The sequence below is a fragment of the Amaranthus tricolor genome, chromosome 10 (assembly GCF_026212465.1).
Source record: "Amaranthus tricolor cultivar Red isolate AtriRed21 chromosome 10, ASM2621246v1, whole genome shotgun sequence".
In the NCBI taxonomy this organism is placed as follows: domain Eukaryota; kingdom Viridiplantae; phylum Streptophyta; class Magnoliopsida; order Caryophyllales; family Amaranthaceae; genus Amaranthus; species Amaranthus tricolor.
The window spans coordinates 8,448,869-8,468,024 of NC_080056.1; the positions used below are offsets into that span (position 1 = coordinate 8,448,869).

General features: G+C 34.0%; 2 protein-coding genes across 2 annotated transcripts; both read left to right on the forward strand.

Annotated features, from left to right (window-relative positions):
• The first annotated feature begins 313 nt into the window (after positions 1-313).
• LOC130825242 (ATP sulfurylase 1, chloroplastic-like) lies at positions 314-6,836 on the forward strand. The gene is made up of 5 exons (XM_057690371.1): positions 314-1,123; positions 4,436-4,841; positions 5,857-6,117; positions 6,202-6,288; positions 6,376-6,836. Exons 1-5 carry the CDS (start codon positions 615-617, stop codon positions 6,517-6,519), a joined length of 1,407 nt encoding a protein of 468 aa, XP_057546354.1. The 5' UTR covers positions 314-614; the 3' UTR covers positions 6,520-6,836.
• A 2,530-nt stretch (positions 6,837-9,366) lies between these two features.
• Positions 9,367-17,165, forward strand: LOC130825243 (glutamine synthetase leaf isozyme, chloroplastic). Its single transcript, XM_057690372.1, has 14 exons — positions 9,367-9,858; positions 11,405-11,671; positions 11,830-11,869; positions 11,968-12,071; positions 12,537-12,585; positions 12,698-12,804; positions 13,986-14,073; positions 14,161-14,289; positions 14,379-14,453; positions 15,235-15,288; positions 15,380-15,417; positions 16,100-16,259; positions 16,355-16,415; positions 16,705-17,165. Exons 2-14 carry the CDS (start codon positions 11,421-11,423, stop codon positions 16,842-16,844), a joined length of 1,296 nt encoding a protein of 431 aa, XP_057546355.1. The 5' UTR covers positions 9,367-9,858; positions 11,405-11,420; the 3' UTR covers positions 16,845-17,165.
• Positions 17,166-19,156: the final 1,991 nt, after the last annotated feature.

The window sequence follows — 19,156 nt, forward strand, 5'->3', positions numbered from 1 at the left end:
GACACGTTTGATAGGTGGTATTTAGACAGTGGTAATGAGAATGAAAACTAGTGTAAATTTGGTTGAAAAATCTCTTGCTACCTTAATGGTCATACTTGTCCAACTTTAATCATCTCATTTTCTTTAAAAATTTCATTCCAATGCATTACATTGAAGTTGTTAGTATAATGAATAAAGAATTGAAGCTTTGGGTATTTGATACTTGGTGATTTCAAAGGTGTCAACAATATAGTACTTGGGTGCTCATTGATTACATAAGATTTTTCCATTATTTTCTCAAAAGGCAAGTAAAAAAGCATGCACAACACCTTAAAACTTATCCAGGTTCATTACAAAGTGTCTCCCTAGCCTTCCAACTCCCCCGAAAGACAAACAATTAATCCAGATTCATTACCAATCTCTTGGTCCCCTCCACTAAACGTCAAAAATATTACTCGCTTTTTCCTAATTTCCTATCATTTTCCTTCATGTTTCTATAATTATTCAACAATTTGATGCTATAAAATTACACCAATAACCCAATAATTACTGTAAAAGTTGTTATATAAAAGCCTCAGATTCTCATTCTAACCAATTCACCTGAGGCTTAGGCAAAGCTTCAGAAGAAATCAAAAATGGCTTCCATGACGTCTTTTTGTGTCAATAAATCCAAGTTCATGCCTTCTTTTCCAAATCAAACAAACACCCAATTCATCCCTTCCTTCAATCTTTCACTTCAATCATCAAAACCCATTTCTAAATCGCTTCGACTAAGAGTTTCATCGCAGTTGATTGAACCTGATGGTGGGATTTTAGTGGAATTGGTTGTTGATGAACCATTGAGAAGAGAGAAGAAAAGGGAAGCTTTGGAATTGCCTAGAATCAAGCTTTCTAAAATCGATCTACAATGGGTTCATGTTCTTAGCGAAGGTTGGGCTAGTCCTCTTCGTGGGTTCATGAGAGAAAATGAGTTCCTCCAAACGCTTCATTTCAATTCGCTCCGACTTGATGACGGATCTTTTGTCAATATGTCGGTGCCGATCGTACTCGCCATTGACGAGTTGGTCAAGACTCAGATTGGCGAGTCGAACCGAGTCGCGCTTTTTGACCCATCTGGGGTTGAGCCTGTTGCGATCCTCAATGAGTAAGCTTCTTTTTACCCATTGGCCATTTGTCTCTTGATTTTTTCTGTTTTCTATTTATATGGTTCACTCTATTTTTAGTATTTCCTTTGATAAGGGTCTCATTGGTCTGCCCTCTTACATCACCCTAGTCATAGCTTTTATGATCGAGATATACAATTATAGCTTCTATGATCGAGATATAACAAGTATGATGATGACTTTAGTAGTTAATGAATTCATGAAGAAGTTTCTTAGTTTTAGCACAATCTAACAATGTGTTTGACAATTGGTCGTTGGCTCTTTAGTTAGCTTGTTTGACACCTCAAAATATTGGCCGTTTTTGTTGGAGTTTAAGCTAGCTGAAAAAGTCGGTTATTTGTGAGATGTTTATTAAATTTGAGTATTGGTTGTTGGTTTTTATCAGAAAATAAGTGGACGAAGAAGCCAAAAGGCAAAAAAAAGCTAGCTGGAACAACTTTTTAAGTTAGCTTTTCGGCTGATTTAAAAGCCATTTATCAAACATTTTTTTTGCTATTTGACCAACTAACAAGCTGAAAGCCAACCAAAAACTAAGCTAAAAGCTATGAACCAAACACCCCCTAAATCTAATGGTTGAACAAGGCCAACCACCTTATTTTTATAGTTTTGATTTTAACTCATGTTTTCTGTTTTTTTCAATTGTTTCTTGTAGTTATGATTTGTTAAACTTAATTTGTGAAATTGAATGTATTCTTGCTAAATATGATGAACTTAAAGTGGAAAAACTAGAGCTCAAATTTAAGGACATTGGGACCCAAAGTATGCAAAGTGAGTTATTTTGTTTGCCATTTGTTTTCTTCGAGAGGTAAAGCGGTTGATGGAAGGATATTTTGTTTGGTAGCTAAAGTCCATTTCACAAGGAGTAAGATACCTTAATGGGCATTTCCAAGAAACATTTACATACATCTTAATAAGAGGGAACAAGTTAACTCTAATCATGATGCACTAGTATATTATTGTCCCTTTTCATATGGAAATCGAAGGTGAAACACTATTAAAGAGGTGGTAATAAGAATGAGTTCAGTGTTAATTTTCGTGTAATGCAGTATCCCTCATGGTAGTGAAGAAACTCTCGTCCTTAAAGGACGTGTATTCTCCATAATTTTTTATCTATATCTAATATCACAATTCCAAGTAGTAATGAATTAGAATGAATTTTTAGAAGAGAAATACGTTTTTTGTCCCATACAAAGTGCGACTTTTTGGAAGTGATAAAAATTAAGAGAGTATCATTTATGTAGTGCTTCTTGCTATATGGGTAAATTTATTGCCATATTAGATGTTTTAATATTGTAAATATTAATATAAAATTAGAAACATAACAATTATCCTCGGATTTCTTAACTAAATTAGTGTAAGGACAAGCAAGGCCATCATCATCAATATAGTCATATATTTGAAAACTAAATTTCATTAAAACTCATTATCATTCTCATCATTTAATATCAATTACTAAATGAACTATAAAACTTGTTGTAGCCTAGTTATCTTGGGTGTTATTTCACGAGTTGTTCTCCTATAAGATAGTCGCACTAAGTCTCACGAGCACTTTGCAGTGATGCTCACGGATGATGTTAATTATAGTTGGAGATTTGATCACATTGGTTAGTGGTTGAAGTTATTGTTTCAAATTGGTCAGTAACTACGGTTTTTTTTTTATGACAATTACACTTTTGTGAGCAATAACAAAACCATTTATGAGCAATAGCAAAAGCATAAGTAATGATCACAAATGTATAACTATTGGAAATAACTATAACTATCGTCTTACATTATCTAATAACAAGGTAAATCATTGTCTAATAGATGTCAGCATGTGATACTGTGAGACTGTGACAGTCAATACTGTATCTAGACCTGTATCCATAATATTGAATGTTGAACAAAGATTAGATTTGCAATGGTCAATGGAAGTCAAGAAGCTGACATGTTCCAGCAATTAAAGATTTCATTGGTCTCAAAGTGATTCTCTATTGTTGCTCTATACTAAGTGTTGGAAAAATAACCCACATGTAATCGCACGTCAAAGAATTAGAGAGTGGTTGACTAACATATAAGTTTGATTGGCTACTCCTCCTATTACCAATTAGTTTTGGGATGAAACCTTATTGGCCTTGTATGCAACCAACTCTCCTCGTGTGCGGGTTTTGTTGTGTACAAGCCCAATAATAAATTTTTTACTAAGGGTGTGTTTGGATGGAAGGAAATAGAGGGAAAGGAAGGAGAGAGTTTGGAGGGAGAAAGAATCCTTTGTTTGAATAGCAAAATAGGAGGGGAGGGATTTGGAGGGGAGGGATTTGGGTATGATTTGATAGATACTTCTTGTTACGTTTTCAATCTCTCCAAAGTTGGAAAGATTTGAATTTCTTTACCTTCCATTCCCTCCTATACAAACAAGAGCTATTTTCCTTCCATTTGTTATCCGAACATAGTGCAAGTGTAAGGGTTCAAAATTAGTTAGCAAATGTTTAGAACTAGACATATGATATCGTTGCGGGCTTACTGCTTGTTTACACCAATAGGGGCTTTTTTAATTCTGTAGAACACCTAAAAGCTTGCTTAATATTTTAACTAGAGTGTCGACACGTTTACGAGACATGTAAATCTGTTGTACTGTCTTTTAAAGAACAAAATTTTGGAAACTTTGTGAATGGCATGATTCATCAATTTGTAGGTGAAAGGGTGACAACTTCTGAATTAATGAGGAAAAAAATATACACATGAAATATTTTATAGGATCCATGAACTATAGAAGTTTATAACACTTATGATGCACTAGTGTCATTGAAAGAATGCTTTTCTAATTTCTATCAAATTGTATGTTTTCAGCCTCATATTTTCTGATTTCTACATAGGCTTAGGCTAGCAAATATGATTCAGTTATAGCTGTAGTATGTTATGAAGAAATCATTTACATGTTCTTATCACAATACTTTTCCATGGTATTCATGTGTCAGAAGAAAACTGTATATTGCTAGAGCTCTTTAGTCTTATGTGCTCTTTAGTGTATAATTATATATAGATACTCCCTCCGATTCACTACTAATGTCCCATTTGCTTTTTACCCTCTATCCAATGCACTTATGCAATCCTTAATATCTGTAATTGTACATAATTAAAAATTATGAAAAGTTGATATAAATAATCCTTGCATTGAGGTTAATCAAAAATTAATAATAAAATACAAGTTAAGAGTAAGAGATGAATAGTGTTCAAAAAGCAAATGGGACATTAGTAGTGAATTGGAGGGAGTATCTATCATTGAATGTTACTGAATTTAATTGCTAATCCAGCATTCAAATATACAAGCACAACAAAGAAGAGCGAATAGCAAGAACATGGGGTACTTCTGCTCGTGGTCTACCTTACGCAGAGGAAACGATAGCAAATGCTGGAGAGTGGTTGATTGGAGGGGATTTAGAGGTTCTAGAGCCTATCAAGTATAATGATGGTCTTGATAGGTTTCGGAAATCTCCTGCTCAGCTCCGCAAAGAATTCTTGAAGCGTGATGCTGATGCAGTCTTTGCTTTCCAGCTTAGGAATCCAGTGCACAATGGCCATGCTCTGCTAATGACTGACACACGTCGTCGTCTTCTTGAGATGGGGTATAAGAACCCCATCCTTTTGCTTCATCCACTTGGAGGGTTTACCAAGGCCGATGATGTTCCATTACATTGGCGTATGAAGCAACATGAAAAGGTTTGTCAACTCATCCTTTTAAGATTGTATCTTCTGTGAGAAATTTTTAACTAAATAAAAGCTTTTGAAAGTAATAATTTGGGCCTGAAGTGCTCTTAGTTATGCTAATCATATTTTCGAAGCGGATGCTATGTGAAAAAATTGCATTTTTCTCTTTAAATATGAAAATTTCAGATGAATAAGCCAAACTTTTGAGTATCTAGAAAATTTCCTGCTAGGTTTTTACTTGCAATAGTCCTTGCTCAACTGAAGAGATAAAGTTCGTAAATCTTTTTTTATTCCCCCCCTCCCTAACTTACCTACATGTACAACTAATGCATCACCCATGGCGCACCTCTTCCTGCCTTTAGCCCATCAAAATAATGTGAACTAAGCTATTATAGTTTAGTGCTAATTGTGCGAAATAGTACAAGGTTTGACAAGTTAGGGATGGTTAAACTTTGATCTTAACCAAACATATGTCAAAATGGAACTAAACGGGGGTTCAGGCGGATGGAACTTTGGAATATGCCGAGTGCCGACCAACACAAAGCATGAAAACTGGGTCGAACCCGAATTTGTGCAACAAAATAATTTTTGGGTTCTTGAAGTGAGGTCAGGTCTATTTGAAGTTGGGTCAAGTGGGATCTATGTTGCTATCTATACGACGCTCTTGCATAAAAAGTACTTATTTTGAGATGCCAGTGAAAAAGTTGTAACCTAAGATTGGAACCCGAAGATATGGGGAAATACCCGTCTTAGGTATAAATGCAGTTTCATAATGTATTCATGCCACATCCTTATTAACGAGGGCATTAGATGATGACTCGATTATTTTAGAATAGAGGGAATACTTTAACGTTAGTTAAATGGTTCTGTCTGCGAAGAAGTGTCCTCTGACATTCTTTTTTTTTTTTTTTTAACGTCAAGGTTTTGAATTTGATGGATTCTTTTTCGTTGGAATATCAAATAATTCATGGAATATACATATATCCATATGGCATTCCTAATCACTTGTATTGTGCTATAAACTTAGGTGCTTGAAGATGGTGTGTTAGACCCGGAGACCACTGTTGTCTCGATATTTCCTTCTCCTATGCACTATGCCGGTCCAACTGAAGTACAGTGGCATGCAAAGGCTCGTATTAATGCTGGTGCCAATTTCTATATCGTTGGCCGTGACCCAGCTGGTATGGGTCATCCTGTTGAGAAAAGAGACCTGTATGATGCTGACCATGGGAAAAAGGTGCTTAGCATGGCTCCTGGACTTGAGCGGCTCAACATCCTTCCCTTCAAGGTTCAATCCTTAGAGACTTATTTCTTCTGTCTGTGTCTGATAAGCTTGTAATAAACTCTTACCATTGTTTCCGTTAAATTTCAGGTCGCTGCCTATGATAAGACGCAAGGGAAAATGGCATTCTTTGATCCATCTAGACCACAAGACTTTGTGTTCATCTCGGGAACCAAGGTACTTGTTATTCGTTTTTTCCTTTAAACATTTGACGATCTAGCATAGCATACGTAAATCGACCAATTTTATTATGTTATACTGCAGATGCGAACTCTTGCTAAGAACAAAGAAAGTCCGCCGGATGGATTTATGTGCCCCGGTGGATGGAAGGTGTTGGTGGAATACTATGATAGTCTTGCTTTTAGCGAAAATGGCAAGATTCCTGAAGCTGCTGCTGTAGCTGTGTGATAGTATCCTATCTTATCCGATCCTATCCTATTATTACGACTTGAAAGTTGTAAACTTGTCGATTGGGAGAAACATTTATGCTTTCGACTCTCCTGTGTGGGATATTGCTTCGTAATTTCTGTACAGTTTTTTTTATTTATCTTCTTGGCTGATAAAAACCTCGACGTGGTGTGTGAGAATGTAGGGAACTGAGCATTGTTCCCAAATCAAAGCTCTTAGAAAGCAATTTAAGGGCGAGTATGAATCGTCCTGATCAGACTTTCACTAGCATTGTAAGAAATTGGAATGAAGAAAGATGGATGTTTTCAAACTTTTCACATTGTGGTTTGTATGCCTTATATGACTTCCTTTTTAGAAATTGATTACCTAAAAGGTATGAGCTATTTTTATCTTAGTGTATCTCTCAGTGAGACGACCATAAAAAGAGTTTATATTCTCATAATATATATTAGATGATATATTTAACCAAGTATACGACGCGATAAAATTGTTACTTACAAGTAGATTAATACATTACTATTATGTTCCAATGGTTTTGTTGCATTTGCGTTTGGCATAGTGACTAAGAAGTTAGGTACAATGACTTTAAATAGTAACGTATATCAAAATAAAAGAGAAAATATAAGGAGTAAACATGATATGTCTATATCCAATAATAAAATTGAGACAAATATATTAAAACAGATTAAAATAGAAAAAGAAAAATTATCGTGAATAATATAAACTTTCAATGATTTCTCCTTAATTATACCAACTTTTGATTATTTGCCTCAAATAATGCTAACTTTTTTTATAGTAGGCTATTTGACAAAAAAACAAAGGTAAATTGATGGTTAAACAAAACTTGGTATTATTCTAGGAAAATACACTCCTAAATTGGTATTATTCATGGTTATTCAAAACTTGATATTATTATAAAGAAATCAACAAAAATTTATCTTATTCACAGTAATTATTCCAATAAAAAATACACCTTACTCCTAGGCAATAGTAAATCTAGTCCACAACACATGAAAAAAACATATACATAAAACAATTCATCTATCTATTAATTTAAAGGAAAAATTATAACAAAATCGTATCTATAGGTCTATTTGCAAAAAACTACTTTATGTATTTTTTTGAAAAAATTACTGTAGATAATACAACCTTTTATTAATTTCGCTACAATAATACCAACTATTAATTAACCATGAATAATACCAACTTAAAGGGGTAGTTTCTTAGAAAATCTCTAACATGTTAAAAATCAAAGTATAAGTGATTATAAGACAAAAAAATGGTAAATTAGTTAATAAATTAAAGTTTGTATTATTTTAAGAAAATACCGCCTAAGTTGGTATTATTCATGCTTAATCAATAGTTGGTATTATTGTAGGAAAATTAACAAAAGATTGTGTTATTCACGGTAATTTTTCCTATTTTTTTTTTAAAAACTACCTAATGTAATATATTTCACTGCAAATGACTACCACTTAACAGATGACGTTAATTGACCATTAAGTTTGAGGATTTGAACAATTTGAGCGGTTAAGTTGTCTATGTGGCAGTGTCTCATTGGTCCTCGTATTTTTAAATAATTAAAAATTAAAACACATAAATTAACAAAAAAAAGGATATTTGGCGTTATTTTTCCTCATCATAACTATATTTTTTAAAAAATGGACGTTGCGATTTTCCTTATGGGGTAACACTTTCGAAAATCCGGTCGGAACAAGTACTTATTTTCGAAAGAGTCACCCCATAACAATAATCGCGACATCCTTTTTTAAAAAGATATCATTATGATGAGTAAAAATGACGTTAAAAATTTTTTTTGGTTACGTGTTGGAAAATAGGCGGATAAGTACTTGTTTCGACCGGATTTCTAAAAGAGTTACCCCATAAGGTTGCAACGTCCGTTTTTGAAAAAATCATCGTTATAATGGGTAAAAATGACATAAAATATTTTTTCGGTTTACGTGTCGGGAAATAAGCGAATAAGTACTTGTTTCGACCAAATTTTCGAAAGAGTTATCCCATAAGGTTAATCGCGACGTCCGTTTTTTGAAAAAATATCATTATGATGGGTAAAAATGACGTCATATATCTTTTATTTTTTTTGTTAATTTATGTGTTTTAATTTTTAATTATTTAAAAGTACGAGGACCAATAAGATACTGCCACATAAACAATTTAACCTTTTAAATTGGTCAAACCCTTAAACTTAACGGTCAACTCACGTTTTCTGTTAAATGGTAGCCATTTGCCGAGAAATATATTACATTAGGTAGTTTTTTTAAAAAAAAAAAAATACATAATGTAATTTTTTACAAATAGACCAATAAATAAGGTAGTTTCTATAATTTTACCCAATTTAAAATATATTTGTAGACAATTTAAAATTGTGAGATTGTAAATAATTTAGATATTCATTGGTCAAAAGTATAAATTGAAGTTTAAAACTTGATTCACTCTCAAACACTTATGACTTGTTGACTCTCTTTAGTAAATATTGAGTACCAAACTTAATTCACTCGATAAATACTTTTTACTCATTTGGATAAGTCATGTTATTTTTACTAAAAAATCATAAATTTATTACTTGTGAAAATTATCGAAATTTAATGATAGTTTTTATAATTTATTTCTTTTGTAAAATATATTAACATGTATAAAATGGGACAAAAAGAAGGTTATGAGATTTGCGTTAGGAGGCCAATAGCAAGTTTCGATATTGTCGCTTAGTGCAACTTTCTATCTTTATATTGGAGTTTTTGTATATTCTTTTTTATTTATATTTTTTTCATTGAAGTGAGGCTAGTTCATTCATATTTGATCTAATTAATTATCGTAATTTGTTGACTTTTCTGTTTTAAATGATATTAATTTTTGGACGAAATTCTAGGGAAGAAAGTGAATAGCTTACAATCACTTTTTAAGAGTCCATTTCCCCTTTGAGGATATTGTTTGCTCTGTTTGGCTTTCCCAAAAAGTCAATGCATAGCTTTAGATTGATTATTAAGCTAAATTTGTATACAGCAATGAAACAAATGAGCATGTGAGTCAGTCGATACAAACAAGAATCTAAATCATCACAAACAAATTGATGTTCCATTAATTTAGTCCAGAGATTCTTTTGCATCCTCTAAATCTTGTTCAGATTGTTTATTCACCACTCAATTTGAGCATCCCTATCCTCTATGGAAAAGCCACACTTCATTTTCAACCATTATTGCACACTCCACACTACCCATTTCATTCTGCTTACACTCCCTCCCTCTTTCTCACTCCTTTATCTCTCTATATTCATCTCTCTCTAGCTTATTCACGACGCCGATCACCCTTTTCCGAACCCAGGTTCTGTTTATTTACCTTTTTTTTTCTTTGTTATTTTTGCATTGACTGTTGTGCTGCTTGTAGTATCAGATTTGTGTAATTATCGGTGTTTTCTGTTCATGTGTTGAAACATGGCAAATGGGTTTGCATTGTGTTAATTTTCTCATACTCGGATTGACTTTGACCAATCAATTCATTACCCCTAAACCCCCCTTCTTTTTAATGGTGGAATGACACATGTTTAATGTTAGTCGTTTCAGATTGATGATGCATACTGTATGCTGCAGCTGTATTAAGATGCTATATTAAGATTTTTGTTACACTTGACATGGGTAAATGGTACCCAATTGGTTGGAACTTGAAAGTAAGATTTGTAATTGTGATTTTTCCCATTGTTTGACATTCCCTGGATGCTTTGTGGGTTGCTATTGGCGTTGTAATGGGGAAGATCGATTCTTTTAGGGTCTGGTTTTAGGTATTCATTACCTCTAAACCCCCTTTATGGTTATGAGTTGCCGCCTTTTTTCCTTCCTCAGACCCTGATCATAGTTTCCTTATGAGCGGGATACACTGGTTAAGATGATGATGATAATTTTAGGTATTCCTTGTGCTAGAGTCATTGATCAGTTTTACAAATTTTCCAAACAATTTTGATGAGATGGAAGACGAATATTAAAGCTACATTTTGTCGGAATACTATTGAAATTAATCACTTTTTAGAACATGTAAGTAGGTTATTACATAATTAGTCACTTGTTAATGTCATTTTAATATGGAGGGAGTATGGTTTTCCTAGCTAACAATCTCTACCTGATGGCCATTTCTTTCCAGGCTCATGTTAGTATAAGTGGCCCCAACTTATCAGAAAGATGGATTTTGGCATCATCTATGTGACTATATCTAAGTATTTTGAACACTTTTATTTCTAGTTTCATTTATCTCCTGTACTTATTTGAGACCTGCCCTTGTGCTTAATATGAAAAATACACAAAGGTTACAAAACACTGTTGAACTAAAACATAAGGAACACCGCCTTTACAAAAATTGAAATTTCTTTATCCCAGTCATACGCAATGAAATGCTTCTTGATTTAATTAGCTAATATTTGCGCGTGGATGATTACCGATTAGTGATTTCATCATATCTTTTGTCTATGCGTTTGTATTACTTGCATTTGCATACTCATGTCATGTACATGTGGATTTTCATGCTCAAACTTGATTACTTTATGAAGAGAATGTCCACATTTTTTTATCCAAAATGATTTTCCAAATGTATTGTATGTCGGGGTGCCCAGCATTTGATCTAAAAGTTTCATAAACCTCGAGTGACAGAGATGCACATCTTTGGCAATTTGATCTAAAGGTTTCATAAATCCTAGAATTCAAAGCAGACATATTTGAAATGCATAAATTAACGTGTTATGCCATGTATTCCAAAATGTTTCCTGGAAACTGTGGTTGGTTTTCTCATCATAAGTTGACTCTCGATCGTTGTGTGTTTGGTTAGCAATCTCCCTGAGTAACCCACATATGTAATACCCTAACATATTTTATTTGTGCTGTAGGTAAAAGTGACCAAACATGGCACAAATACTTGCACCTTACATGCAATGTCAGATGAAGTTTTCAAAAGGCTCAACAAGTTCAATGACATCAAATCCTTGGACTTCAATATTTCTTAAAGAAAATAAAAAGGAATCAATTAAATGCTCTAGTAAGTTCAGAGTATGTGCTTCTCTCCAATCTGAAAATAGCACAATAAACAGGGTGGAGCAGCTACTCAACTTGGATGTCACTCCATACACTGATAAGATAATTGCAGAGTACATTTGGTAAGTGGTTTTCCTTTCTTTAGGCCAGATGTCACATGATTCGTTTTAGCTAATGGTTGTGCCACTTTTAGTTTTTTCTCATCTGTAGATGTTCTTGTTGTTTCTTACTTTCAATCTGATTACAAAACTAACTGGCCTATGATTGTGCTTTGGAACAGGATTGGAGGATCTGGTATTGATGTTCGTAGCAAATCAAGGGTACAATAACACTATTGTTGTCGATTGATTCTTAAACCATCATTTAGATGTTGAGTTTACTTCATTTTTTCCCTGATCGATGTTTCTTAATATACCAGACAATCTCTAAACCTGTTGAGCACCCATCTGAGCTTCCCAAGTGGAATTATGATGGCTCAAGCACTGGACAAGCGCCAGGAGAGGACAGTGAAGTAATCTTATAGTAAGATCTTGGGGAAGCTATAAAACTTTATTACTTGCTCAATAATTGTTGTCCTTGTTTTTGCTTGATTATCTTTTGAGGCTTGAGAGTTCTTGTCACTGAACTAACTCAAAAAGCTTAAGCTTTCATTTGAGTCGGTTCCTTGACATGGTATTGGAAGCTTAAGCCTTAGATTACGGGTGAATCTCATTCACCCCCGGGAATTATTAGTGCCAAGTACTTGAGTCGGTTCCTTGACATGGTATCGGAAGCTTAGATTACGGGTTCGAATCTCATTCACCCCGGGAATTATTAGTGCCAAGTACTTGAGTCGCGTCCACAATTCTAGTAAGGGCTTTCGTGTGAAGGGGTGTGGTAGGTAGGACCTCAACACCAGTTTAAAATTTTGGTTGAGTTGATTCCTGGACAGTTCTTGTCACTCACTGGTCATTTATTCATAATCGTGTCACATATTTTCATATGCAGCCCTCAAGCAATTTTTAAGGATCCATTCCGTGGTGGTAATAATATCCTTGTGAGTCATATTCTCTCAGATTGTTGTGAAACTCAATATTTATTCCAAAATTATGGTGTTACCTCAATTGTTGAGATTACAATTTTAATTTTGCATTGCCATGTAAATTTAGGTAATCTGTGACACATACACACCAGCAGGCGAACCCATCCCTACTAATAAAAGATACAGGGCTGCGCAGATCTTTAGCAACCCAAAGGTTGTTTCTGAGATTCCATGGTAAGAAATTCCCATCATTGACAATATTCCTAATCACATTTGCTAATTAACACTCTCCACTGCAAGGATGAACTTTATAGAAAGCTGACACACCGTATGAGAATTGACAAATGAAAAACTGATTTCTCTAGTTTTCTTATAAAAGACAATATGCATAGATTATGTGATGGGTACCACTAAGGGAATAACCTCACCAAAGTTCACATAAATTTGAACGTTAAATTGTGGAATGTACAATCTAAACTCCCAATGGTTCTTTTGGAGTCTAGGGAATGCTCATCCAAGCTTAAAACTAATCTTTTTGAGTAAGATTGAACTCTCCGAATTCATTCAAAATTTTCAAGAACTCGTCAATATTACAACTGAAGCTTGGACTAAATCAACACAATCATTCATGTAAACACTGAGAATTTGTTTAAGGTGTTCAAATTTGTATTCTCTAAATAATGCATACAACCTAGGGCCCTAGGCTACTTCGACGAGAACATACCTGTAGTCCGACTCTTGAATTTCCTAAATATTGCTAAATCAAATATCTTCTTGATTGATTTAGCAGCAAGTAGCAAACCAAATTTTACAATTACTCGAATTAAAAAGTAATCCTACCCTTATCCGGAGCTTAAAAATACCCGGAAATCCTGCAAGAAAACCACAACCTAAACTATTTCTACTAGGATATGGTCAAACTATGAAGAATCTTCCAAGGACATTCGACATGGATAGAACTTTGAGTATTAACTCATACAAGCCAACATCAATTTGCAAACAAGTGAATAAATGATCGAAGCCGGGACTAAGGAGAGGACAAAATGCACACTAGTCCGCCTTAGAGAAATTACTAACATGAAGTATTTCATTTGAACAAGCTAGGACTTCAAGTAATGCCTTTGATCTTGTGTCAATGGTTAGCAGTCGTAATACAGTATGTCACACACTTGAAATGTAACATAACAAATCTGTTGTTTTTAAATACGGCGGTTTGAATACCCATGTTCTACGGGAGGCATTTCACTATAAAGGTCAACCGTTTTTGCCCAGTTTGGAGCTTGGCAATTGCAAAAGTAATTCAGGGTTCTGCTTTTCTAGAATTCTAGATCAATCAAGCCTCTTTTGCTTTGTGTTTTCTCCTTTCTTTTTCACTCTCTACTTTTGGATTTGTTATGTTAATTATACTTCTACAGGTTTGGAATAGAGCAGGAATACACGTTGCTCCAACAAAATGTTAAATGGCCTTTGGGATGGCCTGTGGGAGCCTATCCTGGTCCTCAGGTGTGTTAGTTCCCCATATTATCAACAGTTTCTTTGAAGATGATGCTTTGTGTATGTTATATAATATGATTTTTTTGGTATGTCTAGGGTCCATACTATTGTGGTGCTGGTGCTGACAAATCTTTTGGACGTGACATATCTGATGCTCATTACAAAGCTTGCTTGTATGCTGGCATCAACATTAGTGGCACAAATGGGGAAGTTATGCCTGGCCAGGTTTCGTCTTGCATCATTCTCATGTATTATTGTTAGTTAATATGTCTTTGAAGTTGGTTACGAATAGCTACATCCACTTGCCCCTGCAGTGGGAATTCCAAGTTGGCCCAAGTGTTGGTATTGAAGCTGGAGATCATATCTGGTGTGCGAGATATATTCTTGAGGTAGTCTCTTGATATTTTTATGTTTGTCGGTTTTTTGTTGTATTGTGGATAAACCATAAAGTACATTTGTTTTTTTATTTTTTTATTTTTTTATTTTTTTATTTTTTAAATTTGGCCTTAGTGGTTAATTTTATATAATTAACCTTCAAACTAATAAGTCAATAGATCTGACATTGAAGTTGTGGCTGATCAAACTAGGACCATATTATGATGGAAACAAAATACATTATTTTGACCCATATTCGGTATACGATTGATTAAATCAAGAAACTTATTGGACTGTTGAAAGTAAATAAAATAATCATTCTTTATGAAAAAATTTGAATACAGGTTTTTAAGTGAGCCAAATTCCAAACCCAATTAATGGAATAAGGTGTTTCGTCATCTATGTTTGTGATAATGAGTCCGATCAATGTGAAACAATGGAAGAAAGCCTATGACACTTCTAGGAACATAGACAACATAGTTTTCTTATAGAATGTTATTGACTCCTTGAGAGTTGCAATTAAACTTGGTTAATCAACAAGATTAAGCTACATGTCTTTTGGTTTTGTATGGGATGCACCATAAATTCTGGTTTTTCCTATGACCCTCACAAATTAATAACAATGTCTATTTATAGAGCATGCATGAAGCTAAAGGCTGTTCACAAGCCAAACCTATTGAGGAGACCTGATCTCAGTTTTTTTAATGATTGTATACTCCGTAGAAAAATTGAGGAGATACCAATATTTACAAGCTACTTTAATTGAATTTAACAAGTTTTCTCTCCTTCGAACAGAGAATTACTGAACAAGCTGGTGTGGTTCTAACTCTTGATCCAAAGCCTATTGAGGTACTGCCTTGTGCTTTTGTATTTGTGATGATCAGCTGTCTTTCCTGAAGAACCAGACTGAATTCTTCTTAATGTCTTCCTTTTTCAACAGGGTGATTGGAACGGTGCAGGTTGCCATACCAATTACAGGTATCTTGAATATTTTAAATTGGTTATAATATGCATAGCATTTGAATTGAATGTGTTGCTCAAAATGTTTTTAAATATATTTATGCCAAATCACATGTCAACTTACATTGTAAATAACAAATCTATCTTCTTTTAGCTTCTTATACATAGTCCTAAGTGCAACAAATATCATTAGCCTTTTATTTTAGTACTTATATATGTTACTGATTTTGCAAGAGATTATGGGATATCCATGTAAATGTAGCACAGTATCTAATGAATTAGCATCCAAATGTTCGAATGTTGGTTGGCTGCCTTTAATCTGATTTGCTGTTGGGAATCATATTCAGGTGCTTAATGACAATTGTAAGATGACTGATTTTCTCATGTACACGCTAGCCTGTAGGCTGAGCCACAAGTTCGGACGAGTTACCTATATTTCCTCAATGTACCATTTTGATATAGATTTTATGCTCCATATAACCAATATTTCTGAGATACAAGAGGTGAGGCCTATCTAGTGTGAGGGAATAAAAAGGTTTTCACCGCAATTCCTTTTAGAGCGTTAGTAACACTAATATAGACCTTTTAAACTATTCTTGTAAGCGGAAGTGCTGTAGTTGAGTTGAAACATTCCGAGAGCTTAATTGTGTCATTTTGCCAAAGCTAAGAAAATTGCTGAGCAGGGTTGTAATTTTTGTAGTACAAAGACCATGAGAGAAGATGGTGGTTATGAAGCAATTAAGAAGGCAATTTTGAATCTATCATTACGCCACAAGGACCATATCAGTGCATATGGAGAAGGAAATGAACGAAGGTTGACAGGGAAGCACGAGACCGCCAGCATTGACACATTCTCTTGGGTATACAGATATATATATGACTATTCTTGACATCATTTTGAATATATAATTTTGCATATTATTTAACAAAATTTGTAAAAAATTGTTACTTTCAGGGTGTTGCCAATCGTGGTTGCTCTATCCGTGTGGGTCGTGACACGGAAAAGGCAGGCAAAGGTAATATTATTCTCTTGTTGGAAGAGTATGACTGTCTCACATTGTCGTTGTCTGTAGTAAGTAATGACCAAATAGAACATCATCATCATACCGAATATCCCGCTCAAAAGCAGGGTCTGGGTGAGGGAAGGTGACGGACGATCCATACTTGTACTCCCTTCATAGGGAGGAGTAGAACATACTACTCAATTGCACATCTTGAGTGAAGCAGTCTTGTTTCATGGGGTGACATCATGATAGTCGGATAGAAAGCAATCGTTTTGATTTCCATTGTTTAATTTTTCTGCAGGTTATCTGGAAGATAGGCGGCCTGCTTCAAACATGGACCCATATGTGGTAACAGGTTTGCTTGCAGAAACTACAATACTTTGGGAACCAACACTTGAGGCTGAGGCACTTGCAGCCCAAAAACTCGCTCTTAATGTGTAATTCAATCATAAATCGTATGAGAATGTCGCATATTCACATGAACGAGGGAACTCTTTCACGTGCCCAGAATTTGCTTATTTTTAGTTTTTAGTATCCTGGGTATGTGAGTGTTTTCTTTCATGACCTATGCTTCTGATCATTGTTTGATTTGGGAGTTCAAGAGAAGAATAATTTGTAACTGTTGCCTTCTTTATTTTTGCTCTTATGAAGCTCAAGCTCAGTATTAGTTATATTCCAGTTTTAGGAATGAACTTCAAAATCCTTTGTTACTCATCTTCAACCTCATTGAATATACACTTATGTCCCTTTAGTTTGCTGCAATTACACTATGATTACAATGCTATAGTAAATACTCCTTTTTGTATCGTAACGAAGGATTTCTTGCATTTGATGAACACCAATTGTAGAACGCCATGAAGATATGACTGCAACACTTTTCACTCGGCAACTAGATTATAGATTGAAGGTGATATTTAAATTTTCCTTTTATGATATTTTTCCAATAAAGATACTTGGATTTGAGATTTGGAAATTCACAAAGAAATACAATCAATCTCAATAATTAGTTAGTACAGAATGATTATACTAAACAAATGTGTGTTAAGGAAGATAGTAATAAAATCATAAAGTTTCCATGCATTTTTCTATTTTATAAACATAGATTTGTAAGTTATACATCCTATATAACTTTCTCAATATAACTGATAGTTAATATGTTATATCATGAAGAAACCTCCATTCAAATAAACTTTGGATAGTGGGTGCAATGTTTTTATGTGTTCACTTTGGTAAAGTTTGGTTATGAGCCTCATTTTCTTTGTGTGTTATGGAGGTTTTGAGCGACTAAATGTGCCTATAGCTTGCTCTCATCACCCAAGACCATCAAGCATATAATACCTAAACTCGAAAGTGGTGTTACTATTTTAGATGAACTTATCGCTTGAGACCGTAACAAAGTTTGATCTTTTACCTTAATCACCAAGTTCTTTGTTGTTGTGCCTAAAATTCAATACCTGATCAGAATCTCTTTAAAGTTAATTGTAGTAATTTATTGTTTGTTGTAGCTTGTAGCACGTGATAAAACTTGAATCCGATCAATGGAAGTAGCAAAGTTTGGGGGCATGTCGAACATTCTCAAACGCATAAAACCTAACTATTTGAATGATGGATAGTGATGAAGAGTCCACACACAACTTGGGTAACAATATGCTATATGATTTCATTGGAGATCATAAAGATCTCAATACACTTCTCAAGTAGATTTAGCAACTAGGGAAGGTTCATGAGACTTAGGCCTTGATGGTCATCAGATAACTGCATAAAGATTATTTGCTATATCAAATAGTTATGTAAGCTCGTTGCTAAGAAGCTGAATGTTGGTCCAGTCTCAAACCATTTCCTAGCACTAATACTATTAGGTAATATATCGAAAGTATCTACATAAACAATTAGTATATGCGTGCATTTAGGTTGTTGATCGTTAAAAAAAAATTGCTTAGAATAATTTTTTATTTTGGTTTATAAGTTAGCTTCCAGTTAACGCATAAAAATCTATTAGACTATTACTAAATTGTATTTTAACTACTTAACCCACCATTAAACCAAAAAATTTAAAATCAAATAATAAAATTGAATAAAAAAAATTATTTACCAAACAATGTATAAAGTGCTCTATGACTTTCCATCAAAAATATCATTTGCATGTTTTAAATAGGCCCCTTTTAGGATATTGTTTGCACCTTTTTGACTTGCTCTAAACTCAAATCCATAGTTACCTTAAAGCTATACTAAGGACCATATTCTAAATGTACTCTTAGTAGTTACCTTAAAGCTATACTAAGGACCATATTCTAAAAGTACTTTTTACGGGCCGTTTGATTAATGATATTAAATGGTGGTAATGGAAATGGTTTGTAGTGTAAAATTTCATTAAAAGTTTCATATCATTCCCATGGTAATGAAACTTTGATCATAAAAAAGTTTTTTTTGTTTAAAAATTTCCATTACCACCTAATACCGCTTCTTCCAATAGTAATGCATTGGAATGAATTTTATGAAGAAAATGAGATGATTGAAGTTGAACAAGCATGACCATAAAGGTAGCCAAGAGATTTTTCAACCAAAATTACACTATTTTTTCATTCTCATTACCACCGTTTATTACCATCTACCAAATAAGCCGTTAGTGTTTTAAATTTGTCATTTTGAACAATTTCACCTGATGATTCACAAAGAAATTTTCTTTCCATGTCACTTTCTTGTACATAAATTGCCTTGGTCATTCTATTTTCAACAATTTTAATGATACTAGT

Coding starts and splice junctions, on each gene's coding strand:
- LOC130825242 (XM_057690371.1), top strand. CDS start 615: ATGGCTTCCATGACGTCTTTTTGTGTCAATAAATCCAAGTTCATGCCT. Junction 1,124..4,435: donor CCTGTTGCGATCCTCAATGA/GTAAGCTTCTTT, acceptor TTGCTAATCCAG/CATTCAAATATACAAGCACA. Junction 4,842..5,856: donor GTATGAAGCAACATGAAAAG/GTTTGTCAACTC, acceptor CTATAAACTTAG/GTGCTTGAAGATGGTGTGTT.
- LOC130825243 (XM_057690372.1), top strand. CDS start 11,421: ATGGCACAAATACTTGCACCTTACATGCAATGTCAGATGAAGTTTTCA. Junction 14,290..14,378: donor GGGAAGTTATGCCTGGCCAG/GTTTCGTCTTGC, acceptor TTGCCCCTGCAG/TGGGAATTCCAAGTTGGCCC. Junction 14,454..15,234: donor GTGCGAGATATATTCTTGAG/GTAGTCTCTTGA, acceptor TCCTTCGAACAG/AGAATTACTGAACAAGCTGG.